The following is a 26,829-nucleotide window of genomic DNA, read 5'->3' on the forward strand; positions in this document are numbered from 1 at the left end:
GTACGAACCGGCCGGTATGGAGCCCGTACCGGTCGGTACCGACCGTACCGCTTGGTACCGGCCTCGTACCGGTGCAAACCGGCCGGTTCGCACCGGTACGAATTTTTTTTTTTTTTTATGACCACAGTGCGAGACGCTGTAGTTTTTGGCTCGCGGTACCGGCCGGTACGTACCGGACCGGACCGGTACCGTACCAGTCCGGCCCGCCACCGGTACGCCGACTGGTACCGGTACGGCGGATCTTGATTGGGACAATTATATATGAATTATGCACTTTTTCATTGAAAGAGCAATTACGACTATAACATGCTGGTCTCATTTGCTAGTGTCATTAATGTAGTGCTATAATTCATTGTTATTGCATTTAGCTACCTTGTTTTATACTAGTGATAACACATGCACAGATATAGCAACATTTGTTTCTTTTTCTTTAATTATTTTCTAACTTTTTGTTGATCAGAAGTCCTTGAAAAATTATGGAAAAAAAAATGTCGTATGGCCCATCTCAAATTGATTTAGTGCACCAATTGACCAAAGTCATGATTATCAGAATGAGCTGTAGCTTTGAGGGCTTCTCAAGAATCTCAACATGGTCAAGACAGGAATTTTTGAAAGCACATAGCTTAACAAAACAGTTTGGCACAACATATCCAGGTCGCTTGCGTCCATTCCCATCCACTCCACAGAGGTATCACAACATATCCAATTTGTCATGCTTCTCTCTTTCTTTTCCCCACCATACAACTTTTCAGGTGGAAGCAGGAAAAGAAACTGCTTTTTCAATTTTTCCTTTTCCTGAGGAACCAATGAAGTTGCCTTTCTTTAGAGCTAGTACATCCCATTGAGTCAGCAAAAGCTAAATCCTGCATCTAAGAATGATTCACGGCTATTAAATGAACCTGACAAAGATAATTGGCTAATCAGCATGACTTCTTTCAATGATCAGAATAAGATAATTCCAATGAGAAAAACAAATCATCTTATGTAAATGATTCATCTATGATAGATAGATGGTATTGTGCGAGGGACTCGCAATTAATTGTACTGGTGCAATTAGGCCTCTTAGATTATGGAGTACATGAGTACATGCTCATGAGTGACAATTACCAACATGCCATACAGGCTAAGCTACATATGCGACATGTTTCCTCTAAAGAAAATAGACCTGTGCAATATGGGTTTCTAGTTTTAAAGCCACGAGTGAGTCCTATCAGGCAACGGAATGGTGCTATATGGTGCCTTTAATTTCCAGTTCAATAAATAGTGATATAAGTTATTGACACCTTTATTTTCAAAAAAAAAATTTGTTGACAACTCAAATTTTAAAAAATAAATTATTTTCTTTCCTGTTTTTCCCTGATAGAACAAATACACCATTTGTCTGCTGGATAAATATTAAATGTGTGGGTATACAATTTCTATGAAGCTCATGCATATATACGTATGAATTATGATGCATAACCATGATCCCAAAGCGTATCTTGGATTTTTATCTATACCATAAATGAACAAATAAAATGATTAAAGCATTTAGCCACATCACATTTTCTGTTGAAATACTGTGTAAATTTACAATTCTTCTCATGGCTTGAGATGCCAAACCTCTTATTGTGAAGCTGTAACAGTGGCTGGAGACCGAAGAACCTGTTGTAACAAACGAGCTGCAAGACGTTGAGTGATTCCTCCAATAACTCGCCCACCAAGGTTGCGGGCTTCAGGTTCTTGGAGAACCTGCATGTAGCTTGTTTAATTAGAACGCACAGGGGACAACTATGAAACTTGTAAAAAACATGACAAAAATTGAGTAAGAAGTTTGTTCTAGAGATATGTAATTCATCATATTTTGTGAAGCTGTAACCAAAAAATGGGAGCAGTAAGCTCCTTTGAGTTTCTCTAAATTAAGTAACAGCTTTCTTAGCACTGCTACAGATATGACTAATCTACGATTTTATGCAAGGAACAAGATAAACAAGCATTGACAAAATGCCAGCATCCGTTTTTCTTCCCAAATGTGTTTGAATGAAGGGACCATCATCATCGGAAGATTCAAGGCAAATATTTTCAAGAATTCTGTTACAGGGAGACGAGCATTTGATATAATCATACCCTGAACATCATCTGTCATAAATTTGTATCATATGAAACAGCACCAACCAAACTCAAAATCTTAACTTCTAGTGGGAACCATGATAGTTAGTTACTTAAAACCGGAATAGCAAAGAAAACAAACTTAGTGTTAGTACCTTCACAATGGGTTGCAAAATGCTTGGGTCAAAATTATCTGAGGATCTCAAAAGAGTCCATACGCTCAACACCCTCTCTCGAAGTTCTAGCAGTCGTTCTTGTTCGGCAGCGCTCAGCTTGGGTGCAATTGCATTGCCATTATTGATTAGAGTCTTCACAAAATCAGGAATTGAATTGTAAGTATCAATCATTGTACCAAAGACAACAGCTTCAGTGACACAAACAGCCTCTTTCACAACTAGAGCTCGCAGCTCTTCCCCATCAGGAGCCACTAATAGCTTCAAGACAGGTTGCAAAGCATCTTTAGCAGTAAAATCTCTATCCTTGCGTCCTTGAACAAGAAGATTTTCTAGCCTATTCCACCTGTTCAACAAACAGAAACATAATATACGTTAACCATCAATGGATGCTAGTTCTCCATCATCATGTCAAATCCACAGGTATAGCAATCAGACTCGACCATCTCAGGCACTTGCCTGAACCTGCCATCTTTGAACAACAACTCAATGAGAGCATCTCTCAGATATGGATTTGGATCGGTCAGAAGCCTCTTAGCAAAATATGGATATGAAGCAGCGAGCACCTTAAAATTTGGATCAGCATAAAGAGCTAAACCTTCCAGCACAGTAAGCGACCTCAATATCAATGCATAGTATGCTGGAACTGAAAGCACATAAAACACAAAACATCAAGCATACTGTGATATACCAATGCTAAAAGAATGTCGCTTCTTCATACAATTTGACCACACAAGTAGAACAACAAAGATTGCAAACCCAATTTAACATGAACACATTAAGCTGTCAGTCAATTGACTCAATTGTGTTTTGTTTCAACTTTCAAATGATAAAGCTAAATTTATAAGCAAAATCCTTTGCCAAGCACATAACAGAACTCACCATTAAATGGAAACTGATACAGAACAGCACCTAGACCATCTACAATGGTTTTGAAGTTGAGTTCGCTAACTGTTGAACTTAGTGCATTATCAAAAAAGTTCCTAAGAGCTGGCACGATTGGAGAAACATCTATATCTGGTGATAGAAAATCCAAGGCATAGTAATCACGGGCCATAGCTTCGTAGTCCCTATTAACCATGTGAACAACATGACCAATGATAGCAAACCTTGCTTCTTCTGGAGTCTCACTCATCATCCCAAAATCCAGAAAAGCAAGTTTCCCCCCAGGTGTTGCCAGAAGATTACCAGGATGGGGGTCTGCATGGAAGTATCCATACTCAAGCAGCTGCCTCAGGCTACACTGAATACCTGTGTTTACCAAATCCAACAGATTCAAACCTTGCTTCTCAATAGCTTGTTGCTCATTCAGTTTGACACCATCCACCCAATCCATTGTCAAAACTTTAGCACTGGTGTAATCCCAGAAGATATCTGGGACTAATACATCCTCCTTGTCAGCATATAACTTTTTAAATCTTCGTGCATTCTGGCCTTCCTGCATAGGACATTGTAATTATTGATGGGTGTACAGAGATCTAGTATTCGACCAAGTAAAGTTGAGCATGGTCATTTTTAAACATCTAATATATGTACATAATACATATAATCATTTCATGGCTACTACAGCAAAATCTCTAAAAGCATTTAAAATTGAACCCATAAATAGATGCATGTACCTGCACATAATTAAGCTCCTGGTAGACCCTTCGCGCAAACTCATCGATAAGAGCAACAACATCACTAGAGATAAAATCTACATATTTGTTTATCAGAAAACCCAAACCCCTTAGAAGGTAGAAATCCAAGCCTATGGCTTCTTCAATACCAGGTCGTTGCACCTTAACAGCGACAATCTGTCCAGAATACTTGAGCTGGGCTTTATATACTTGGCCTAAACTTGCAGCTGCAATTGGTGATGGTGATATGGATGAGAAAATGGAATCAAGAGGCAAACCAAGCTCCCTCTCAATGCATGAAAATGCGTCTGCATCTGGAAATGTTGGAAGTGCATCCTGCTCAAAAGAAAATACATAGGATTTGCTAAGCTTTTCACATTTACAATAGCTGAGATTTTTTTTTTAAGGATTGATGCTGTCTTTTTCTTTGTCGATTGGCTATCTCTGTTCTTCCCTTCTTCCACTTTGAGGCTTGAGGATTCACATCTCGATTATAGATTTATCCACAAACAGATTCTCTGCATGAGTCTGGAAATATATTATATTTAAGGAGAACTTGCAGACATGAATTTTATTTGAGATTCCCACATTATGGAGACTGATCTCTCCCAACCATCTCCACACTTATCTCCTCATCAATGTTTGGAAATTGTTATTTTTTTGGTGATAGTTCAAAAAAGTAGGTTTAAATTCTTGCTTGATTTGCATAAATTTAAAACATCAACACAGCAAAATATTTAAAACTCATGCTTCCCTGACTTTTCCTGCAGCAAAATTTGTGGTTTAATATGTATGCAAGACTCACAAAATTCAAGTTCAATTTTTATAGAAAACACTTTCCAAAGTTCTACAAGCAAATAGAACTTGAAAAAATAGGAAAGTAAAAGGATAAAAAAACCCATTAAAATACGTCTAGCATTATACTAGCTAGCTTCTGCGGAAACCAACAAAATAAACCAAAATTAGTCAGAAATAGACAGAACTAAATAAAACAAGGCAGCTTGGTGTCAATTTGGGCTTGATAGTAACTGAATCACTCAGTTTTGGTTAAAAAATTTTGCAGCTGAAATTTTAAACCTTGGTACAAATCAGGTAATGGCGACATTCTAACAGGCTAACAGCTGTATATGTTGTTGAATCACATAGAGAAAGATGTTAATTTGTCCAAAAGAAATTGCTTAAAGAATATTAATTGATCAGAAAGGACATAGAGATTTTGCTAGTAGATAGACATTCCAGATATCTATTAGTTGGGAGCAGTTGGAATTATGCCAATTCCAAATACACTAACATGTATGTTGAGTTATTGCAACTTGATTTATGACCATTTTGCATGTAAGTCAGGTTGTAGCATTGGAGATGCGCTTGAGGCTACAGTTATAAGTGAATATGAGCCTTACCACAAAAACAAACACCAGAAAGCATCAGTTATACTGACTGGACTTCTCAGTGGTCTGGTTACATGTCCACAACCTCAGGCCCAACAACTTTGTTTTCAATGAAATTTGCAAGCATATCAACAAGCTTTCATTTGATTCATAAGCATGGCTTGTTAAAATTCAAGATCAATCTACCCGTGCCCTCCCAAAACCTTTCAATCTTGCTACAATTCCAATATAAGGACTGTATTTAGTATGGATCAAGTTTATGAACGGATGCTGAAAATTCATCCACAATCAACATTTACTGAATACAAAAGATTGCATGATGAGAAGTCATCCACAAGAATTAAGTCATTTAATTTAGGTAGACTGTGAAGTCTTCTACAAAAATTAAGTCATTAAATTTATGTAGATTGCGCAGTACCCAAGAGACTGGATTGGAGCATCCACAATCTCTTTAAATTCCTTATCTTTTATCAGAATAGAGTGAGGCCGAGGCACAAACCTGCAATTCGGAAAGCTCCTCCAGATACTCCGGCGGGCAGATATCCGGCCGGGTGGACAGACCCTGCCCGATCTTCACGAATGTGGCCCCCAATCTGGTGAAAATCTCCCGCAGCTCCTCCGCTCTCTGCCGCTTCCTCAGATCGAGCTCACCACGCCTGTCGTCCAGAAACAGCTTGAAAGCAAAGGTGCCCAGTGCCGTCAACACCTCCAAAGTCCTCGACACTACCTAATACCAAAGAATTTAAATAGGTTACAAGGAGGCAAAAAGATGAGGGCAGGGGTGATGGAATTAAGGGCGGAGGAGGTTTATTTTACCTTGAGGGGCTGAGAGCCGTACTTGGTGGCGAGGAGCTGGGGGCTGTAGACGGTGGCACCGGCGGCGCGGGACATGGCCCGGGCCTCGGCCTGCAAGTCCTCGGCGCGGTCTCTGGACACGAGGGAGAGGGGGCCGGAGGAGGCGGTGGTCTCCACGAGCTGAATCGCATACTCGCCGCCGCGGCCGTCGGAGCGCGCGGCGGGCACGGGCCGGGCCTCGATGAGGGCGGCCCGGGGCGCAGGGCGCCGGAGCGCCACCGGGGTCCGGCGGAGGGCGGGAGGAGAGTAGAAGGAGAGTGCGACGGCCATGGTCGGGTTTGGTGTTCGACGGACCCGCCCCGCACGCAAACACTTGGGTGGGGCGGGCTGTTTCTTTCCCTCACGCCACAGAAGCTTCGTGTGGAGCGGCGGGTGGCTGCGTGCGCACTCCTCTTTTCTGCGCGGTCTTCGCCGGCACGTGGCATGCACCTGATTTGCTCGACCGGACACAGGTCTGCTCGGGCCGTCGCCCATCCTGTTTCGAACTCGCGTTACGCATGCCTTGGGTTTTGGGTGATAAGAGGACGATGGATATAGCTGCCATTGTAGGATCCGAAAAAGTTTACATGTACGCACTCCTATCCTTGTTTTTATTTTTTTATATTTTAAATTTATGATCTATGAATGGAGATCGTTGATGCCTAAATTCTACCCGTCCATGATACAATAATTTGAAGGTACAAAGGATGCAGATCAATCCACTCAATCAACAGTGATGAAAAATAATACTGTTGCTGGAAAATAGACCCGAGGGTGACCGCGAATCGAGGAGGAGAAGCTTCTGTTGCAGTGCGGTGGCGGACGACTGTCTCCGGCAGACTTGCAAAAAATCTTTTGGCCGAGGATCCGGTGAAGGCCCTCCGATGCTTAAGTCAGAGAGGAAATATTGACAGTCGTTGTGGCGGAGATTGCGGGATTTGATCCCGGATATGGATGATTTGGTGGTCCTTTCCTTAGACGGACCGGCTTAACTGTTGGTGGAGTTAGGGTCGGCTCGAGGTCAATCAGGTTTTGCTCAGCTGAGACCATGCATGCCAAGATCATGCATGTCGAGGTCATTCCTGCCGAGGTCGTTCTTGTCGAGGTTATGCCCGCCAAGGTCGTGCTTGTCGGGGCCGTGCTTGTTGAGATTACGCCTGCCGTCGGATTCGGGTGCTTTAATTGTATTTTGTGGGGTGGTCCACTTTTCCCCCCATCAAGTACTAATCTACCATGGAGAATCAAAATCTATGTTCCAAAAGAAGAAAAAGATCCACTAGGGTGGCTCTGATTAGATCTTTTTAGATGCTTAAGCCAGGCAAGACTTTGGAATAACAATGAAAAATGGCGAGATAATAAAAAGCATCAGATTAAAGTGAGCTTCTTGGATTCTTGAGCCTTGAGTGCCTTATCTGAAATACTCGGTCTTAAGTGCTTGATATGGAAGTTCGGCTTGAAGTGCTCGGCCTAGAAACTTGACCAAGAAGCTCGAATTAGAGTACTTAACCTAGAAACTCGGCCTGGAGTGCCTGGTATAGGAGCTCGGCTTGGGAGCTCGACCTAGAGTGCTCAGTTTGGGAGCTCGACTTAGAGTGCTCAGCATGGGAGCTTGGCTAGAGTGCTCGGCATAGGAGCTCGGCTTGAAGTGCTCGGTCTGAGAGCTCGGCCTAGCAGTGCTCGACATGGGAACTCGGCTTAAGTGCATGGTCTAGAAGCTCGACCTAGAGTTTTAAGCATGGAAGCTCGGTTTGGAGTGCTTGGCATCGGAGCTCGCCATAGGAGTTCAGCTTAAAGTGCTTGGTATGGGAGCTTGGCTTTGGATTGCTTGGCATGAGAGCTCGGCCTAGAGTGCTCGACATGGGGCTCGGCCTGCTAGGCGGCAGTTGCACGTCCCAGGTGCACGAGCTTGTATGGCATGGAAGGGAGCTTCTAGCCTGCAGCCTGCTGGCTTGCTCCTCCTTCTAGCAACCTCTCGTTATCTGTGCTAGGGAGCCTCTGCATGTTTCTCCTTCTTCTCTAGAGTCTCTTGGCCTTGTTTATATAAAGGAGGGAGCGTGGATCCATCATGATTTGAAGGCAAAAATTAAGAGATTGTTATAACCTTCTTCCTAATCTCGATTCAAATCTATTGTAATCTCCTTTATTGTTTGGACCCGCTAAGAATTCAAATCTTTTCAAATTCAATATTTCCAGAATGCCCGTCACGTGTCAATCCATGGTGGGTGAATTAGATTTAGGCTATATTAGAGATTAACACTTTAGAGTGATAGGAGGCAAGATATGTAATACAGGTGGATCCCATAATTATATGGATGCTGATGGATGAGATATCAATACTATTACAGTGCGTTTGGTTTGCGGCCGGAATTAAAATGGATTAGAAAAGAAATCGGGATGGTGGTATTTCCGAATACATTTAGTTCATGACTGAAATAGAAATCAGAATCAAAATAGAATTTAAATACTATAAAAAAGTCTAACTTGGGTTTTGGAGGATTGGGGATTGGGCATTCCTATTTTCTCCTAGAATTCAGATGAGAACGAAACTTCTTCAACTAAATAGCTAAAATAGGAGTTATCCATTCTCATTTCCATTTCAAAACCCCACCCCTTCCACCCAAACATGGTTCTAAATTTACTTCTCATGGTGTAGAAGTGATGCCAAGACGAGAGGAAGGCGCCAGATTTCAATACCAAAAAACACCACCATCACCTCACCTTAATAAAATGTTTTTTTTAAGTCCAGGAGTTGATTTTCTCATTTTCCCACTAGAAAAAGTTGGTCATCTAGTGTGAAATTTTCCCATTACTCTTTTGTTTGGAGAGCAATTGTAAAAATTAGGAAAATTAACTAATTTTATCACGTTTTGTCCTCATGTTTGACTAGAGGTAGCTAGCCCAATCCATTTTTTACTGTCATAATGACGACAACAAAGTCCAATTTGGGAGTAACAAATTCAAACATCACTGAGTTCAATTTTGAGTGGCTAAGAAAAAATATTTATGTCTCCCGACAACGTGCTTATGGCCAAAAATTGCACATTTTGCTGTCATGGAAAAAAGGCTCTAGAGGACAAGCTGGTACATTTAGAGAAAAAAAAAGCAGAATTTTGGAAAACCTCATAAATGGATATGATGATGAACATAATCTTGTAAACTAGTAACTGAGAACATTTGCTAGTAACTAACTGCAAATCTAAAAATGGATTTCTGTAAACACATATCATGTTTTAATGCTTTGGCAAAAACCATAATTATCTACTTCACTGCAAACATTTCCTAGACTTCTAAAGTAGCGGGTGACAGTATCCATTCTCTCTGCATTTAAAAACTCCATGAGAACGAAAGATGGAGTCTTCAAAATTTCACACTGTAGCAGGATGTGTATCAGAGAAATATTAAATAACAAAATAAGCTTTTATGAACAGAATCCCAAGCTCTGAGAAGCATTAACCTCCATTTTAGATGTATATGCTTATATGCTAAATCAAAGAATCAATCTTTGCCATTCATGCTAAAACGAAACCAATAGCAAATGGTCGTTGATGAGTATTGTCAAAAGATTTCCAAGTCATATAAGTGCAACGATCGAAAAAGGTTCCAACTGCGGTGCCAACAGAAGCAGGACAGAGAACCAACCCGTTCATCTAAAACAAGAAATACAAGCCGAATTTGAAGAATAATTTAGAGCTCAACAGAGCTCAGCTGAACACTGTCATATAATTGTTGGAACTTTGGTCCTTTCTCATGGAAAAAAGAAAGGTGGCAGAAAAAGAAGACTAGGAAGCAATGTGCAGTAAAAATTATCCCAAAATAAGAGACATAATAATATCTTTAAAATATAAAAGTTACATAATTTATGGGTGACAACTCTCAGACCCTCTTGTTCCCAACAATACAATGCTCAGAACCTGAATTCCAACAAACAGAAATTGTAAGAACTCATCAATCATACACCAAATTCAAGGTGTTTGACTAAGAAGAAAGCTTACAATCCTGGATTTAAAACAAACAATTTCCAATTAATTGAACAAATGGAATAAAAAATAGAACAACCAAAGCAGATGCGACTCAAGGATGTCAGCCTATGAACAAAAATCTAATAAATGCATTGCTTATTGGGTAGGCCAGGTTAGAAGGTGCTGCTGCTTTCGCTCGCAGAAATAGAGGAACTCTCTGTTTTAACAATAAGAGAACCCTTGCTGATATCCAATCCCTGTAGTCTTCCAAGAGGGTCCTGCTGCATCATATCTTGAAGGGCACTGGGGTGCGCAAATTGGTGATTTGAGACATTCGGCTGAGATTGGTGGAATTGAGGTTGCAATTGAATGCCTTGGTGATGGACTGGCTGTTGTTGGGGAAGTGTGTAAAATGAAGGGTTATAGGGAACATGTTGTAGTCCCATATTATAGGTCTCACAAGGATTTGATATTTCACCTGTTGCAATCCTGAGCCTCTCAACTTCTTGCCTTAATGCCTCATTCAGTGCTGCAAAGAGATCAAAGATACTCATCAACGGACATTGTTGAGAGGAAGGTCAAGTAAGGAGCAGATTCATTGTTGCGATAAGGAACGCATACACTTCCATGAAAAAAAGAGCAAACAGATGTGATGGGGTCTTTCATTCATAAAAATACAATCTCCATCATACCAGAAGCAACAACCAAAAAAATGCAGAGGTACATTCTACCCATGAAGCTGAAGGATACAACCATACACTTTTAAGTTGATAAGCACAGCTTAGGCATAGTTAAACCTGGTCTACCTTATAGGAGGTCATAAAGCGGCTTGAGAGTACTATTCTTTTCTGCCTTTCATACATACTATTCAAGACCAAGTGGTGTCAAGATGACTTTCCACAAATAGTTGGCCAAGCTTGGTCCAAATTCAAGTAGGCTACCTTTTGGGCCCAAGCTCAATTTCATCTAACAAAACGTTGGTAAAACCAACATATATCAGCCTCAAGTAGGATACATGGAAGGCCCTGATTTTCTGCCAGAAAAGATTTTACAGCTGATTTTGCCTGCTCGGAAGATGTGAGTAAAATACAGGGTACATGGTGTGTTTTACTCTCTAATCTCTATTGATTCCTCTTTGAAAAATATAACCATGACTCCACAAGTAGCACGGCTACCTCCATGATCACTCAAAAGATGACAAGAAAGATGCCAGTAAATAAAGAATTGAATTATAATTATGGTAGTTTAAGTAGAACTTACCATCACGCAATTGAGCTTGTTGTTCCATAGCTTGTAACCGTAACTTGAGCTCTGCATTCTCTGCAGACAACCCTGTTGTGTCTCTCTGGAACAAAAAGGCAACAGAGGACCCTTAGCTTTTCAAATAGCATTCTGATGAATATGAAAATAAAGAATCAATATCAGTTTAGCAGGGACGAAGAAAAGGAAGCCCTTTAAAGAAGCTGATGCCAGAAAAAAAAAAAGTTTATATTTTGACCTATGCTAGTAGTGGTAAGAATGTCACATTACCATAATAGAAAGACATGTACATAATAGCAAAACATGGAACCCATGGATGACGATTCTAAAACCATCATTAATCCCTTTTGTGCATATTTGGTATCACTGGCATGAATTATGTTCCAATCAATAATGAAATGGCTATCACAATCAGACGAAAAAACCCTTGACATGTAATCGTGATGGTAGATGCTGGAACAACGGATAGGCTAAAAAATAAGGGTGGTATACGAAAGACATATGGTGGATCAGAGATATATCATGCCCTGGTACACATATGCTCTAAACAAGCTGTGATCAAGGAATGAACCAATTGAGACTCTTCTGCTTCCTGGTTGTGTAGAAAATGTATCAGTTGCTTAAAATGTCAGTGAGTTATAAAACAAGATCAAATACATGTCCAGCAAACCAAAATCCATAGAAAACCTAGTTAAACATGAACAGCTATTTTTCATGGGAAACCGGTCAGTGCAGACCTGGAAAAGAGTAAGCTGTGCAGAGAGAGTTGTAGCTTCAGTTTGAAGAGTCTGGACTTTCCGCTCCAGTTCTAAAATATAACGAGCCTTTCGTTCTTTAGAGCGAGCTGCTGACTGTCGGTTAGCAAGAATTCTGCACAAAATGATATCCAAATTATTCAGTCAACATATCAAAACAATTTAATATATGTGATCATAAAAATTACTGTCGCATCTGTAGTAATTAACCATGGACATGAGTGACAAATGCATATGGTACTCCAGAATCAAAAAAAAAAAAAAAAAGATAGCACAAAGACGAAGGATCTTTAAGGGCACAACACTGTAGAACTTTCACTGTTTCATATCCAAGACCAATGAAAGTGATGTCTTATGGCAAGCGTAAAATGATGATGAAAATTTTCTTTTATTGACTCTAGTTGAAAATATGCTTCAGCAAATTACTTTGAAGAAGTTTATCACATTATTTTTTTCTCTTTCTTTCATTTTCCACAGATATGACATGAAAAATTGTTAAATTTTGAACCACTAATTACTCTGTTTTCACAGCACAAGCACAAAATATCTTGGCTCATCATGCAGCTCATAATAAATTCCTGTCAAGCCAAATCTTCAAGCAGACAGCCATAGTTAATCTGGTAGTCTCTTGCAAACCTTAGCTTTGCACAATTTCTGTAAATAATACTCCTAAAGTCGACAGGCACAAGTCTGGAGAAATATATACTACATAGAACTATATGCAACAAGCCAACAACCAAACATTACAAGGCTACAGATAAAAAGGCTAGTACAAGAATCCTCATAAAGAAACCAGACTCAACAATTGAATGCTAGAGGCAGCCCACCATTTTTTTAATTACCTTATCGAAAGTACAACTATAGCTAGCTAGCCAATATAAAAGTGTGACCATGGTTGACCATACCACTCCGAACTGCTCGATTCAGGATCTACCAAACCAAACCAACAGGGAACCGAGAAGGTTTGCCCTGTCAGCTCAATAAATAGGCCGAGCTGGCTCCAATTTGATTGCATCATCCTTGGCTCAGTAGAGAGACCCCTCGGTTCGGTAAAAAGCCCACCTGGCTCGACCTTTCGATTAAACCACCCTTCCCTCCCCGCCCCATGGCTCAACCTTTCAATTCCCTCCCCCAGAATCACCATAAGCGCTCCCCTTTTCTCCCTCTCTCTCTTCCCCCGCTAGGATTAGGGCTAGGGTTTCCCTCAGCCCTCCCTTTTCCACCCCCCTCCAAGGATGATGACAACAATGAGGGCTTTTCAGCCCTCTCTCTTGACTTCTCTCTCTCCCTCTCTCTATCTCTCAACCTCTCTCTCTTTTCCTCCCTCTCCTTCTCTCTCTCTCTCTGACTCTCCTATTTCGGTACATCCCAAAACGGCACGATATGGACCCGTAGTATGCCGAGTCGGTCGCCGGCCAATATGTTCTCTAGTACCAATTCGGCGAATCTTGAATGTAACCTTTCATGAAAGCTCCCCCATCCCATTTATTCTTAGAAGGGCAACAAACCTCATCAGTAGAAAGAAACTAAATGAGACTCGACAGATGCAAGCACAGATGCTACCTACATAGGAACATCATAATATTTTGCTAAGATGGGCTTGGAACAACTAGTGTCAATATCTTGCTTCAAATGGGTGGTCGAGAACATACCTTCTTTGGCCGGTTCCTATTTTGTCATGTAATGATACCTTCAATCATAGTCCTAAAAAAGGCTTTCAAATATAGAGTGTAAGAACTAGCTTTTCAACTGCAGCTTTAAACACCAAGCTTTAAATTATTTATACTAGGTTGGCTATATGGATTTAGGTAAAAAGTAACCAAGATATGAAAACTCTTATGCTCAGCTCTTGAATTGATGCCAACTCACTGCAGCCAATGCTAAATCATGGCCAAGGCATCTTTGAGAAGAAATGACAAACAAGAAACCTAGAAGGATATTTGGAAGGTCGAGAGGCATACCTTATAGTTACATAGCTTACGTGATCCAACCCAAAATGCTGCAAAAACTGGACCAAGTTAATCAACTAGACCGATCCAACCAAAACCAGACACAACAGTTAAGCTGGTTCTAATTTGAACAATCGAACAATTGAATGCTGTTTTTTTTTATTACGCAGATGGCTTATACCCATCTAATTTGAATACACCATTCATGTCAGAAGAAAAATGTCCTGAAGTTGAGAGGCTGAAGATGCATAACCTATCCAAAGGGTTCCACCTGAGTAATCGGCCATATAAGTTGCCACTTAGTACACTGCTCTATTTGCCTCTCGATAAGCATGTGATGCTGAAAAGGAAACACATAACCCAGATAGACTCGATATGTCAATCAATAACAGATAATTCTTTGTTTCCCGGCCATGTCTAGTTATCCAAGCAATCATTGCTGCCGAGCCATCTTTCAAGAGGAGATGGTTAGCTTTCAAGATCAATGTTGCACACTGAATACCTTCCCAACCTCATCTCAACTCGGCCCTTGGGACCATGATGTCAAATAGCTGCATAGCACAAGTGTGAGACCCTGAAACTGGGCCCGGTCCATTGACCGGCCCAGCCTAAGGATTTCGGCCTCACGTGCGGCGCATGTGAGGGCGTGAGATGAGGGGGGGAGCCATCCCGAAGAAGCCGGCTCCCCTGTTTTTTTTTAGGGCTTCTCCTCTCGTTGAAGCCATTTGAAGAGGAGCCGCTGCCGGAGAGAGAGAGGGGGAGAGAGAGAGAGCCATTAGAAAGGTGGGTCTTCTTCGGCATGGGTCTTCCTCTTCCTCCATTGCCGCCGGAGAGAAAGAAAGCCACCGGACCATCATCGGGGCTGAGGTAAGGACTCCCAATTTTCCTCCCTTCCTTCCGTGATGTTTAGCCATGATTTATTGTGGTTTTTGAGCCGGTCAATCGCCGGAAATTGGGTTCAAACTGGGAGCTCTGTTCGACCTGAGAACACTTGCCGCCGGCCGTGTTCGCCGCTGCCAGCCGCCGGGGGTGGTCGGCTTTGCTCCGCCACCTCCTGCCGCCGTCAAGGCCGGCCACCGTGGCTGCCATTGGGATCGATCAAGGAGGGAAGAAGAAGAAGAAGGGGGGGTCACGGGCCCCTATTTCGTCAAAGAAGAAAAGAAGAGACGAGTCAGGAGAAGAGGGAAAGAGAAGAAGAAAAAGAAAAGAAAAAGAAAAGAAAAGAAAGAAAAAAAAGGGGGGGTTGGTTTACGGGTATGAACCCGAACCCGAACTCGGGGTGCTAGGCACTTCTGCAGGGTCGACCATGAAAAAATATTAAATTTAAGTTTTTATATACATTGTGATGAATTTTAAAAGAAAAATATAATTTTTGGATATTAGGTTCTGCGAGAAATTTGTGAGATTAATTGGATTTGTTGGAGATCGCATTCAATATAAGTAATAAATTGCCTTTTCTAGACTCTTCATTTATATAATATTATTTTTGCATCGAATAAATTGTTAATGAATTTATATGTGATTTATGAATTTTACGAGATGATGATTTGAATGAAAAATAGAAAGGTGAATTGGAATAATATTTTTCGGATATATTTACTGTTCTTGCATCGTATATGCATATTTAGATCGAATTATGATATATCTATTATGTTACAAAAGAATTTTGATGTGCATCAGATTTGGAACTCTCAGCCTGACTATGTTTTGGATCCTGCCAATTGGGGGTTATAAATTGGCAATTCTGGCCCCACCGCAGGATATAAGTACGGTATTCTGGCCCACTCCGCAGGGTATAAGTACGGTATTCTGGCCCACTCTGCAGGGTATAAGTGCGGTTCTGTTTCTGGCCTAGCCACAGGATATAAATGTGGTCGTAGTTAAAGGCTGTTGAGATGAATATGATTTGTTTTGAATCAGATTTATAATTATGTATATGGATATTTGAAAGATACGGATTACAATGAATTTGTGTTTGAAAGAAATTAATTATGTCTTTATGCTGATTCATCGTAATTTGTATTTATATTTTATGTTTTTATATGAATTGTCTAGTTAAAGTATTTATTACTTATTGGGCTGTCTAGCCCATTATACGATTTCTTACTGTTTTTACAGATCCGAAGAATTAGCTCAATCCGGAGTTTTACAATATGGGAGAGCGAATAAAAGAATTATGGCACAAGTTATCTTAGATTAGGTTTTATTTAAATTGATATTTTATCTTTATTGTTCCGCTGCGTATTTAGAATTGTGAGACATTATAATTTGTGTCAGTCAATGGAATAAGATTGCATTTATTTCAGTTGAATTATTTTAGTTACATTTTTGAGATTTGGTTAAGATGCCTTGCATGCTCGTGGGGAGAGTTTCCTACGGGTGTGCGGCGGTTGGCGCGGACCCCCGGCTCGCGATCTTGGGCCGGAGGCGTGACAACAAGCAGCCAATAACAAAGCTCACACCTCTTCCACCACCGTCAACCACACTACCGTCAAAATTAACCTTGAGGAAGATCGGGGGTGGGGGCTCCATTAATAGCTCTGAAACTGAATATTGGTTTTTTTAATAGCTGACAGGAACAGGATATTCATACAGAGTCCCATTTAAACAGCTCTGTAGCAGTCCATTAATGGTGCATGCCTAGTTAGTGAGGTTTTAAAGCCAAATTCTAATAGAAAAGGACAGAAACACAAATGCACACTTTCTGAAAGAAGTATTAGTTATTAGTCATATGACATTAATTGGTTTCAGCTTAATAAGAATATGATTTATAATCTACAGTTTCTAATCAAAAGCAGCAAACATGATTTTGTAATCTAGTCCATCAAAGCAGCTGCACTATTTATGCTAATCTTGTGTATTTCTTTTTCACATTCTGGGTCCCTTATCTTCTATGTAGATCTATCAATTTTTAATGTCCATCTGGCTTGACAAAGTAAGCTGGTGAATGAACTTGATACGCAATGGATACTTCAAAAAAAGTATAAATCATAACCGGACAGATTTGTGGTTCAAACCATGATCGAATTTAAAAAACTGAGCCGGGTCGGACATACAGAATTGCATTTGTCTTTGAGAAAAAAATTACCAGTCAAAAACAGTGGAACTGATAATCTATAACTGCAGAAGGAGAAAAATTCGAACTTTAGCGATCAAAGGCAAAAAGGACGCACCTTTTAGCCCGCTTAGGATCGATTGCAGCCAACTCGGCCAGCTGCTCGGCCGTCATGGCCTTCTTCGCCTCCATCACTTCCCCAAACACTCCTTCCCCCCTCGTGGTCCCCGATGACATCATCGATGACCCATCAATCGAGTTACTGTGCCGATGCTTGGGCCTGACGGCTGCCGCCTCCCCGGCGGCATTGCCGATCTTCCGATCCTCCCCTTCCATAGAGCTCTCCGTGGCCCGATCCCCGAACACCCCACCCTCCGACCCGGATCCGCTCCCCTCCGGCCTGCACCCGATCTTCTCGAAGTCCATGAACGTGGAGAAGAGGTCGTCCTCCGACCCGATCTCGTCGAAGCTCCCACCCGCCAGCGGGTCCCCGGAGCTGAGGTCGAGGTCGTCTGGGATCCGGAACGCCAGCTCGGATCTGGCCCGCCGGTGGTGAGCCCCGCGCGGCGGCGGCGCCGTGCCGGCGCTCTGGAACATCGCCATCGTTCCGGCGGCGACCGGCGGCGCATTTGGAGGGAATGAGGAGGGGAGGCTGAGATTCGGACTGGGGTTAGGATTAGGGTTCGGAGGATGGGGCGGATCTTGGCATTTGGACAGCATCTCGTGCCTTCTTCTCGCGCGCTTTCATAAGGGGCGAGAGAAGAAAGCGAGGGGAGGGGAAAGCGTGGAGGGCGGGGAGAATGCTGCGGGTCCTCTATAGATTAGAGGCACATCCATGGGAGTTGCCATAAATGAAATGGACTTAGATCCGGGCGGGTGATTGGCTGGGGAGATCAGTTTTTAGAAAGACTCAGATTAGCACCGACCTTGGTGACCGGTGGCGTAGCCATTACACGATTTGTTGATTGAGGCGGCCGCCGGGACTTTTTCTCTCCGCTGCTGTTGTTTTCTTTTTCTAGTCCACGTCATACGATTGAGACCCGAAAGTGAGCAGTGGCATCGCCGACCCACGTGAATGAATCTATCAAAAAGCTTGTCCTTCAGCACGTGTGGTGCACGTGGGCGTCCAGGAATAGTATTGGTCTCGGTTCGACCCGACCGACACACAGGAGATCTCGGACGAGTTCATTCAGACCCCGAAAGGTTTCACTTGACGAGTTCGCTTTAAAATGTAACCGATAAGTTTTGTGAGAAATTTGAATGGTATAGGAATAAAGTTATGCACTATGTACCCGTGTATTACACTGTTAGGTTAAGTCGGGTCCAGAATGAGTCCATATTTACCAAATCCCAAAAACAAGATGTCTAAATTTAAAGATTGCTGGTCAGGTTTAAGACCGACTTGTGAGTCTTGGTGGTAAATGTGCTTTTAAATGAACAATTGGTCCTTATCCTATCTATACGTTGGACAATGTGGGAGTGCAAAGGTTGGATGTGAATCTAAAATGACTTAGCTTCGATCTATGTCCAAAGATAAGAACCATGTATAGGTCTCTAATTAAAAACCAGCCTCTAATCAAGTTAATTGTGTGTTTGACAAAACATTGACTTGTTTCAATCATAATTGGATGGATCTAATTCGGCATGGGGGGTTTTTATTTTCACTTGACAAAAGAGGACACCTTCCTTGGTTTATACCTGCAAAGTAATTCATTGGATCTAGGTTTATTCTTGGACCAAAATGATGCAACCCTTCTCAGGAGATTGATTACATGATCCTAAAAAGTTATTAGGGGTTACTTTATGTTTGGGTTCAAATTGTTCCAAAGTGGGCCCCTAAAATTGATTCTATGTCCAACATTAGATTCTAAGCATCATGCTTGACAAATAATAAATATAATTCAATATAGTCCTACCATATACAAAACTTCTGGACATGTATGTAAATTCCAGCAAAGGGTATTTACAATACCAAATAAAAAATGAACAATATATATATAACTGTACAATAATTTTGCAACTCTTTTATTTTGTTATACATCGTGAATAATATTTCATGTAAACTAATAATCTTATTTGTTACTTAAATATCTATGGATTTGATAGTTAAGATTTTCTAAAAAAGGCATGTCTCTTAAAGTTAAGAGTGAGAATATTTAAAATTAAAAGAATGCCAAATGATAACAAATCATGCAATGCACTTATCAAAAGCTTCCTACAATTAGAGATTTTTGTTCTTATTACACAATCTAAAATGATGCTTCGTTAGAGGAAATCCTTTGATACATCTTCAAAAAGATGTACAATAAAATTTTCAATTCTAACCAGCATAGAAAATTTCATACTTGTTACAAATGTAATATAATCTAGTACTACAAATGATGGAAACTTTCTTGAAGCGTCCGATAGATGTTCAAGCATCTCACATAATCATATATACACAAAAAAGAAAACATGAATTCATTTAAAGAAAAATATGCAAGAATCAACCATCATTAAATTCTATAAAAATGGCTTATATTTAAAATTTTCAATTCCAAACATAACCCTAATCAAATAACTTGGATTAGATTTCTTTTAAGAGACTCGACAAATATAGGACTTTTATAAATAAAAAATTTCTAATATTGATGGACTTTAAGAAAAAAGTTAATTTAGTAAAAAAAATAATCAATATTTTAATTAAATTATCTGGCAGCAATGTGCATACGCACATGCATTGTAGCTAGTTTATCAAAAAGCCTAAATAAAATCTAAAAATTTACATATTGATGCGGTTGAGAGTTCCGAGAAACAAACACACCCAAATCTATAGACATGATGGTTATAGGCAACATTATTGGAGATATTAGCTATAGACAAACCATTGTATACATGGATCATGAACGAGATCATGGAGAACATTAGTTGCATTGAAGTTGCCGACGATGGTTGCAAACATCCAAGATGCTGATGGCAGATGATGTGAATTGTAGATAGCTACTTCCAAGAGGTAGCTAACATTATTCTATTAAACAATTTCTTATAGTTGGAAATTAAAATTATAGACTTGATGTATCTACCAGTCTCGAACCAATTTAAGCTTATTTTGATATATTCAGTACAATACATGCAACAAGATCTAGTTAAAATAAGGGTCTCTTTAATTGTTCGTAATTTGGCATCTGAATTTAGTTTAGGTTGGCGGAGCCCATTTCAGCTACTTGATGGGTCCAATTTAGGAGCCACAAAGGCTCGAAGTAGTTTTGGCCCCAAGTGTTTTCCGTAAAGTGGGCTCTCGACCGCATCAAACGGCCTAGAAACCAATCGATGGTAGGATCACCGTCCAACCATCTCAAGCGCCCTCCGCACATTCGAACCGCTGCGTGTCCCAACGCTTTCCTCTTCCTTTCTCCGGCCACTCTATTTTCCACAAAAGCCAACAACAATGGAATCCTCCAAGCACCAGTCATGGAAGATCTCCGTCCAAGCCAGATCCAAGGGCCTTGACTTCCGCATCGACGCCTCCAACATCCTCCCACAATGGGGCAAAGGCGGCGAGAAAATCTCCCTCTTCCTTCGCCTCTTCCGTTTCTTCTCCCTCAAGGTGGAATCAAAAAACCGAATCCCCCCAAGAAAAACCAAGCGGAAATCGAAGTTATTCCGCTTCCTGGCCAAGATCTTTCCCCGGCCAGGAGAATTAATCAGAAGCAAACTTGCCACCAAGAAGAGATCACAAGTTCGGAGCCCCAAAATCGGTTCTCCACCAACTGATGGCTGGCATCACCCATGCCAGGTATTACATTCCCATGCAAAACTCTTCTATTGCCATGCTATCAATCTCTTTAATTTGCCGGTAATTGTTGCACTCATGCAAAGCAAGTTTTCAATAAAATGATCCCAGAAATCCTGGTTTTTGTCTACTGGAATAATCTAACTAATTCTGGCTCATATCTCATTGTCTAAAGAAACCATCAGTTGGGTGTGCACACAGTGTTGACCGTGTGTTTGTTCGATATGCAGTATAAGGTGGTGGCGATGATGGCAAGTCTTTGCCTTCTCTCTCATTCAGCAGCAGAAAAGGATGGTGGTGGAATTATAATACATGCACTGGCTTTTATCTTTTGCCTAGTCTTACTGCTTAAAAAGAGGAAAACCCGTTCCGATTTGTTCTGGGCCTCTAGCGTGGTGTCGTTAGTTGGGTTTTGCATGGGTTTTTTGAGTTACACGGGTCTTGTTGCAAAGGCTGCTTGGAGGGTGTGGAATGTCATCATCTCTCTTGGCTGTTCGTTTGCTTTCTATCAAGTCAGTACGTTGTCATCATCTATGCCGTTTCTCTTTAATAAATTCAGACACACGAGTATATATGCGCATGAGAATTAGAACTTTGTGGATCATGCATTTTTTTCTTTTGCATGCACATATTTTTTGGCACATTTATGTTAGTCATGGTTCAAAGGCATGCTTTACTTATGTCCATGGATGGAATGCAAATGGATGGGCTGCATATGTTTAGAGAGAGCTCGTTTGAAATTCACTTTAACTGTTGTCTTTTGAGAAAGGAACTTTCTATCAAGGAAGATGGGAGATCATCGAGTGCATTTTTCCTTAATCATGTGCTGATGTGCTAGAAAGAAAAGTTCAATTGAAACTTATGTTCAGTTGCAATATCATTACACTGAACCTTCTAACCAAATTTTGAAGATTGAGTAGAGTGTGCGTTTGCTGAAACATCAAAGACAACTAGATTTTTCCTTCTCTTTTAATGTTTAGATCTTATATACATGAATTTTGTAGTGTTTTCAGTGTTTGAGGTCTCAAAGTTTGAAAAGTCTAATTACAAGAATGGTGATAAATTTAGAAAAATTCTAAAATCTATGATCTGATGGGAGAGAAGAAATAAATTCCTTCAAACCGCTCAACTTGAATCTTAAAAAAAAAAAGAAAATAGAAAAGAATTGGTGAAAGAATAGGAGGATCAGTTTATTAATATATTAGACATTTTATTGGAATGTCAAGGAAGCATTCTTTACCCATTTGGAGTGTTTTCTTTAATCTACTCTTAATCTATGTCAATCCTTCTATTTACTTTTAATTCTCATTTTTGTAGAAAAGTTCCCCCCTATATAGTATTTTTATAAAACCAATTATGTATTGCATGCTTTGTTTTCAGTTTTCATCAACCCAACAACGTTCTTTATTGTAGCCTCAATTACTCTTTACTTTTCTTTATTGTAGCCTCCTTTAATTTTCTTGTAACAAGCTCTACGATTAGTAAAGGCATGGAAGATTGCATCCTAGATATCTAATTAGGTGATTTTTTGCTATACTCTAAATCATTATATAAGATCATAGGAAATATAAATGCAGGTTTTTAAAATATCTCTCTTCGAGATAAATGAAATTGACCACTTGCATGATTGTGATACTCACCTGAATAAGAAATTCAAAATAGAGTTCTCAAATTGATGAATAGGCACATGAATTTCAGATAGGGTGATCGCTTGCCTTTGAGCTCATGTTGTAGCTGCTTGTTATGATTTGATGATCGGAACTTGGTAATGACTTGTATCTTTCATATAAATGCTAGGCTATATGGTCGAGGACTTCACTAATCATTGAGACTAGATGGATGATACTGCTCATTGTTTTGGTTTTGCTTCCATCTTTCTTTTGCAAGGTACCTGATTCTGATCCTCATTTATTCTAACCATTTTTTGAATATTTATGATACTGATACACTAGTTGTTTTACAATAAAATTTGATTTGTGAATTGAATATGAAATATTCTAGTTAGGTTAAACATGAGAGTTTTTTCTCTGAAAAATATCTTGATGTCAGGCCAAGATTCTCTTTTTGGGGTCATGGACCATTGATGAACCCATTTAACAATGCCATTTCCATCAGCCTCATCCATACTATCAATATGAATACATACAACTGTAAAGAAAGTATGAAGAAAGAGCCTTTCACCCACACTGGATGTGGTGAATTTAAAGACACAGCCTTTCCACTCAGAAGAAGGCTATGTTACTGGTCAGGATGCCCTAATGAGCATTGCAAATTTGCCCATTTGCAGGAATTGGTGCCTACTTTGGAATAACTTGGACACAAGATAAATGGTTTATCTCATATAGGTTTGCAACCCATCAGCGATCCAAATACCCAATATAGAACAGTTCTGATGTAGGTCTTCTTCTTCTTCTTCTTTTTTTTTAAGTTCTCCTAAACCTTTATGCTTGTTTTAAGAGGTTTTCTTCTATTTTGCTGCACGGAGCTGCATCATGTACAGAAACTTGCAAATAAACCATTTGACTTATTCTCTTCCAGGGTGACATCTGTTACAAAGATTCATGCTTGACTTTTTTTTGTCAGGTTAAATTTTTAGGCAGGGATTCTACATAAGTTTCTATCACGCTGCTATATCTTCTTGTTTAGATACATGTGCTGTTGGATACTCATAAAGAACTGATTGATTAACTATTGTAGCATCACAAAGAATGACATAGTCTGCTAGCAAAACCTCTTCCTCATCCATTAGAAAATCCCATAATATCTTCGAGCTAGTCTACATATGCTACCATAAAAGAGGTTCCTTGGTTCCTTGGTTCAATTCTCCTCCTTTCTGAACTTTATAGTTTCCTAATCTGAGATGCATTCTAGAAGATAACGTTAAATGTTTGGCCTCCGAAATGGTTACCATGGAAGACAAAGATGAGAACAAAATCAAGAGGAAAATTTTCTTGAACTGTTAATATCCGACAATCAATAGGATTATAAAGTTTGCAGTTCATATTGATATCAGACTCTAGAATCTCACTTCGAAATAAGTTTGTAATATGATGACTATGCGGATTTGTCAAACACATGCCCCCTTCACTCTCTCTCACGCTTGGGCTCTCATTGCCATAAATTTTTATGCAAGTTCGATAAATATGAACGTGGTAATTGAAAATGTTAATTCCATGGTTTGTAAGCTTCTGTCCTGTATGCTTGTCCAAGACACCCATTAGTTTAGAATGCACTAAACAGGAGTACAAAAAGATGTCGAGCAGATGTCACACATAAATTCAGATTCCAACAGATATGCTTATATTAAAATGATTGATTCAAATATCTGATTCACCATAATCCATATATGCCGAATTGCCAATAGACAGTCCATAGGCAAAGAGGACAAGGAACTCAGAGAAATCAGGCATTTGAAGTCATGAATGGGAACAATAGGGAAACAACACAAGAAGAGAAAACGAATTCCAATGGTTGACTTTTCAAATAAGTATAGGGAATGGAAGCAGGGGCGGTACATATTTGGGAGCGGAATTTGGTGCTAAAGCTTCTAATCTCTGCTTCAAGGCTTCAAACCCAGGTGTTTATTTGACATTTTCCCCTTTCACACATGTTTATTGCCTTGGTATCATATCCATGGTTTCTAAACCTGGAGACCTTCAGAACTTTGGAGGTCTTAGACTTTGAATGTTAATTGTCTTTGCCTTAGACTGGGACTGCTTTGACCTTGTATCAGAAGCTAGTCTTTGCCATACTGGTTTGTCTATATTAGTAAATTCATCCTTCAGCTTCAAAGTGTATCTAGCCACATGTAATGAATGCTAAACATAGGATGCTTTTCCAAAGAGTGTCTAACATTTCCTTATTCCACCATTCTATCTTTCTACAATGCCATCTGTGATACATAAAATGGAAGACCAATGATGACACAACCAAATTCTGAATTGACTAAAACTCAGCTGAGTTTGCCCAACTTGTTCATACACCAACTATTTCTGTTCTCATAGGATTTGGATATAATATATTTGGGCCTCAGTAGAGCCCACTGATCTCTTTCTGCAATATATGAGGCAATAGTTTAACAGCGTCCAAGGTATTTTCTAGATTAATAAACTATGAGTCTTTTTTGCAAAGCTTGCACTGAACTTACCCACACGAGAGAGAGAGAGAGAGAGAGAGAGAGAGAGAGAGATTTCTGACATGCTTCTGTTATGAAGTTGAGCAGTTCATTGAAAGGCACGAAAATTTTGATAGATGGGGCACCAGCTTGGATCCCTAACCTACTTCGTACTTGCCAAGCCTTGTCCCACACTGTTGGGTGATAGTTGACTTGGCATTTATAACTATTTGCTTCTTTGCTTTTTTGTTTTTGTTTTCCCAGTAATACCTATCAGTGGAATATAGATGGAATGCAGCTGATCAGAATTGAAATTAGGCCCATTGAATTATAGACATGTCAACATGATTAGACCTATCTTACAAAATTGGATGGAACACATTTGAAGCATGACTTGATTAACTCGAAGAGGGTAGATAACTCATCTAACTCAGCTTATCCAAGTTAATTATGGAAACCGGCTCACCATTCAGAAGGAAAAGAAAAGCAACCAAATTGGATGTTTTATACTTTCAACCAAATTTGAATGCTTTTCCGACCAGGTTAGGCTGAGAACAATTTATGCCCTGATCCTCTCGGGTGTGTTCATTGGCAGATAGAACTTGAAAGATGTTTTTATATGCCTAATGCTTTCTGCTTGTGGCAGCTTGGAGAGCTTAAATACCTAGAGGCACTGGGAGTCTGCATATCTTCAGCAAACTCATTGGTGAAGGGGATCTGCAATATTTTGGTGCCATACATTGCAACAGGGCAGTTCCGTATGTGAAGGATGAATTCCAGATATAGAGTTATGGAGTCATGGAGTTGCTTGAAACTTTGCTTGACATGGCAACGACTGCATCCATGAAGACTGAAGGCTGAATTTTTATGTAGGAAGCTTGCAACAATTCGAGAAGCCGAAACGATAGCTTGAAGCATAATAAGTGGCAAATTATTAAAAATTGTTGTGGAGTTGGGCTTGATTTTGATTCACTGTAAAGGATAGAAGAAGAGAGCATCACTATTATGTCGCATGAGCCCTGCATCATCAGTAAATACAATCATTAAACTTGAGTTCTCAATGCGCATGAAATTTCATAAATTTGATGAAAACCTTGGACCTTCTATACTTTGAGTGGATCTCTGTTCGCATTTCTTCATGGCTCAAGACCATCCTTAAGCATTACAATGTCATAAAGGCGTGCTATTCAACCAGAATTTTGAAGGGAAAATTATACTTTCGCCCACAGATACATAAAAAGTTTCATGCATTTGCACTTTTAAAAAGTTTTATTTAGATTCTTAAGGCTACATTCCCTAAAATGCCATCTCATTGGCACCCTTTTCTTAGGCCCCCACCATGCAGCCCCTCCAAGTGCACCTGCATTTGGCCTTCTTCTTGATATATATATATATATATATATATATATATATATATATATATATATATATATATATATATATATATATATATATATATATATATATCCATATTCCATTGCACTTTTAAAAAGTTTTATTTAGATTCTTAAGGCTACATTCCCTAAAATGCCATCTCATTGGCACCCTTTTCTTAGGCCCCCACCATGCAGCCCCTCCAAGTGCACCTGCATTTGGCCTTCTTCTTGCTCCCTGTTCCCATCATCCTTGCCATTGTCGCTACCAGCAACATTTTCTCACGATGTCACCGTCGGGGAAAGGCTTATGAGGTAAAGAGATCTTGAACCACCTTGGTGCTTGGGCTACCTATCGGACTGATCACTCTCACTCTGATGAATGTCTCTAAAAGCCCCATTATCGAATTTGCATTTCTATTTATTATATTTTGTTAAATAAAATGTTTGGTTTTATGTTATTGTGGGTTGTACCTCTCGATAGCATGGC

The 26,829-nt window shown here is 40.0% G+C and overlaps 3 protein-coding genes across 7 annotated transcripts; 1 reads left to right on the forward strand and 2 right to left on the reverse strand.

The window, feature by feature from the left end:
- Positions 1-503: 503 nt before the first annotated feature.
- On the reverse strand, positions 504-6,634 carry LOC103702129 (protein ACTIVITY OF BC1 COMPLEX KINASE 3, chloroplastic). Of its 3 annotated transcripts, none has more exons than XM_008784432.3 (8): positions 6,085-6,634; positions 5,768-5,995; positions 3,881-4,216; positions 3,144-3,699; positions 2,721-2,907; positions 2,244-2,607; positions 1,603-1,731; positions 504-863 (listed from the first exon to the last, which is right to left on the reverse strand). In XM_008784432.3, exons 1-7 carry the CDS (start codon positions 6,595-6,597, stop codon positions 1,606-1,608), a joined length of 2,310 nt encoding a protein of 769 aa, XP_008782654.1. In that variant the 5' UTR covers positions 6,598-6,634; the 3' UTR covers positions 504-863; positions 1,603-1,605. The 3 variants fall into 3 exon arrangements, with proteins under 3 accessions (XP_008782654.1, XP_008782652.1, XP_008782653.1); XM_008784430.3 differs by having other exon boundaries at positions 504-869; XM_008784431.3 differs by having other exon boundaries at positions 504-899.
- A 3,260-nt stretch (positions 6,635-9,894) lies between these two features.
- On the reverse strand, positions 9,895-18,084 carry LOC103702130 (transcription factor RF2b-like). 2 transcript variants are annotated; one of them, XM_026802630.2, is made up of 5 exons: positions 17,199-18,084; positions 12,059-12,191; positions 11,322-11,406; positions 10,540-10,590; positions 9,906-10,013 (listed from the first exon to the last, which is right to left on the reverse strand). In XM_026802630.2, the coding sequence occupies exons 1-5, from the start codon at positions 17,798-17,800 to the stop codon at positions 9,976-9,978; spliced, it is 909 nt and encodes a 302-aa protein (XP_026658431.1). In that variant the 5' UTR covers positions 17,801-18,084; the 3' UTR covers positions 9,906-9,975. The 2 variants fall into 2 exon arrangements, with proteins under 2 accessions (XP_008782655.2, XP_026658431.1); XM_008784433.4 differs by having other exon boundaries at positions 9,895-10,590; positions 17,199-18,074.
- A 2,318-nt stretch (positions 18,085-20,402) lies between these two features.
- Positions 20,403-26,070, forward strand: LOC103702131. 2 transcript variants are annotated; one of them, XR_003384680.2, is made up of 5 exons: positions 20,403-20,855; positions 21,083-21,364; positions 22,650-22,739; positions 23,140-23,246; positions 25,613-25,701. XR_003384680.2 is itself a non-coding variant. In XM_008784435.3 (4 exons), the coding sequence occupies exons 1-4, from the start codon at positions 20,508-20,510 to the stop codon at positions 25,730-25,732; spliced, it is 840 nt and encodes a 279-aa protein (XP_008782657.2). In that variant the 5' UTR covers positions 20,405-20,507; the 3' UTR covers positions 25,733-26,070. The 2 variants fall into 2 exon arrangements, 1 of the variants encoding a protein (XP_008782657.2); XM_008784435.3 differs by lacking the exon at positions 23,140-23,246 and having other exon boundaries at positions 20,405-20,855; positions 25,613-26,070.
- The last annotated feature ends 759 nt before the right edge of the window (positions 26,071-26,829 follow it).

This window comes from Phoenix dactylifera, chromosome 3 (genome assembly GCF_009389715.1).
Source record: "Phoenix dactylifera cultivar Barhee BC4 chromosome 3, palm_55x_up_171113_PBpolish2nd_filt_p, whole genome shotgun sequence".
NCBI lineage: Eukaryota > Viridiplantae > Streptophyta > Magnoliopsida > Arecales > Arecaceae > Phoenix > Phoenix dactylifera.

Bases quoted from the DNA above. Each gene is read 5' to 3' on its own strand.
- LOC103702129 (XM_008784432.3), bottom strand. From the start codon at position 6,597: ATGGGCGACGGCCCGAGCAGACCTGTGTCCGGTCGAGCAAATCAGGTG. The intron at 5,996-6,084 runs GTAAAATAAACC...CTTTGGTATTAG, and splicing joins ACGGCTCTCAGCCCCTCAAG to GTAGTGTCGAGGACTTTGGA. The intron at 2,908-3,143 runs GTGAGTTCTGTT...ATGTGCTTTCAG, and splicing joins GTATCAGTTTCCATTTAATG to TTCCAGCATACTATGCATTG.
- LOC103702130 (XM_008784433.4), bottom strand. From the start codon at position 17,800: ATGCTGTCCAAATGCCAAGATCCGCCCCATCCTCCGAACCCTAATCCT. The intron at 12,192-17,198 runs GTGCGTCCTTTT...CATTTTGTGCAG, and splicing joins GATCCTAAGCGGGCTAAAAG to AATTCTTGCTAACCGACAGT. The intron at 11,407-12,058 runs GTCTGCACTGAC...TTTTTGTTCCAG, and splicing joins CACAGCTTACTCTTTTCCAG to AGAGACACAACAGGGTTGTC.
- LOC103702131 (XM_008784435.3), top strand. From the start codon at position 20,508: ATGGAATCCTCCAAGCACCAGTCATGGAAGATCTCCGTCCAAGCCAGA. The intron at 20,856-21,082 runs GTATTACATTCC...TTCGATATGCAG, and splicing joins GCTGGCATCACCCATGCCAG to TATAAGGTGGTGGCGATGAT. The intron at 22,740-25,612 runs GTACCTGATTCT...TGCTTGTGGCAG, and splicing joins TTCCATCTTTCTTTTGCAAG to CTTGGAGAGCTTAAATACCT.